We start from the raw sequence: 1,052 nt of genomic DNA on the forward strand, positions 1-1,052 counted from the left end.
AGAACACAGGAACTGCTCCTCAGACAGGAGACTGCTGGAGGAATCCATATCTAGAGAGACCAGAGGTGTCACCATAAAGCATTTCCTGGAATCAATCAGATCTCGATAGTTTGAACTATGGAGCTGTCAAGACTGTCTTATGAGATTATACAGCAACCGATAATGATAACATTATTCTACATCACATAGAAAATATCCAATATCCTTCAACCAAATCAAGAACTTTTACATACGGAACTGTCTATAAAGGAGAGAGAGTGAATAGTTTATCTTGACTTGTCCATGTAAGTCTCTCAACTCACCTGTCTGTGATTCTGTGAGAGTGTGGACGCTGTCTCTGTCCTTTATACTGTATGTGTGATAGATGTCTCTGTCCTTTATACTGTATGTGTGATAGATGCTAGTTTGAGGACGATTTCTCAGGAGTTTGTGAGAGTCTGCTCTCGTCCACGATACACTTTACGTCTCTACACAGTTTAGTTTCATTTCAGCAAACTGACGTGGAAATGCTCCTCCCCTCCCGATTACAGCTCTTCTCCCTGGAACAGAATTAACCCTTTACAGGGCTGATCTGTTTTTATAACATGTGGTTTTACAGATATGCTCTTCTTACCGATCTATCATTTCCAATCATCATATTGTTTCCAGTCAATATAAACTGTAATCAGAATAATATTTGTGATCAGGACTAAGGTTGCTACAGAGTAAACACTTTCTCTGGCATGGATCACCGTGTTTGATGCCACTTAAACACTCATACTCTCTCTGTCTCTCAGGTGCCAGGTATGAACAGTATTAGAAGAGTTTATCAGGTCAGAGGCTGTGTTCGGAATGGTATACTAGCATACTGCATACTAGCATACTCAATGAGTATATACTGCATACTGCCTACTAAATTCATAAGTATGTGAAAACCAGCCGACCATTTACACACTATGCATACTGCCTCCCCGAATGCATTTCGCCAGGAGCGACGAATTTAAACCTCCATTTTAAACCTCCATTAGCTAAAATATGTAATTTTGGGTGTTAACATGTCATTTTATGAAGTT

General features: G+C 39.7%; 1 protein-coding gene across 1 annotated transcript in view; it reads right to left on the reverse strand.

Annotated features, from left to right (window-relative positions):
• LOC308163844 (leukotriene A-4 hydrolase-like) overlaps positions 1–624 on the reverse strand; it is a gene marked incomplete at its 5' end in the record, with an annotated part of 21,764 nt that extends 21,140 nt beyond the window's left edge. The window contains one exon of the mRNA XM_080538030.1: positions 614–624. Within this exon, the coding sequence (XP_080394156.1) occupies positions 614–624 (11 nt within the window). The remainder of the gene's footprint in view (positions 1–613) is intronic.
• Between the last annotated feature and the right edge of the window lie 428 nt (positions 625–1,052).

The sequence above is a fragment of the Nansenia antarctica genome, assembly GCF_963989245.1.
Source record: "Nansenia antarctica genome assembly, chromosome: 8".
Lineage (NCBI taxonomy): Eukaryota > Metazoa > Chordata > Actinopteri > Argentiniformes > Microstomatidae > Nansenia > Nansenia antarctica.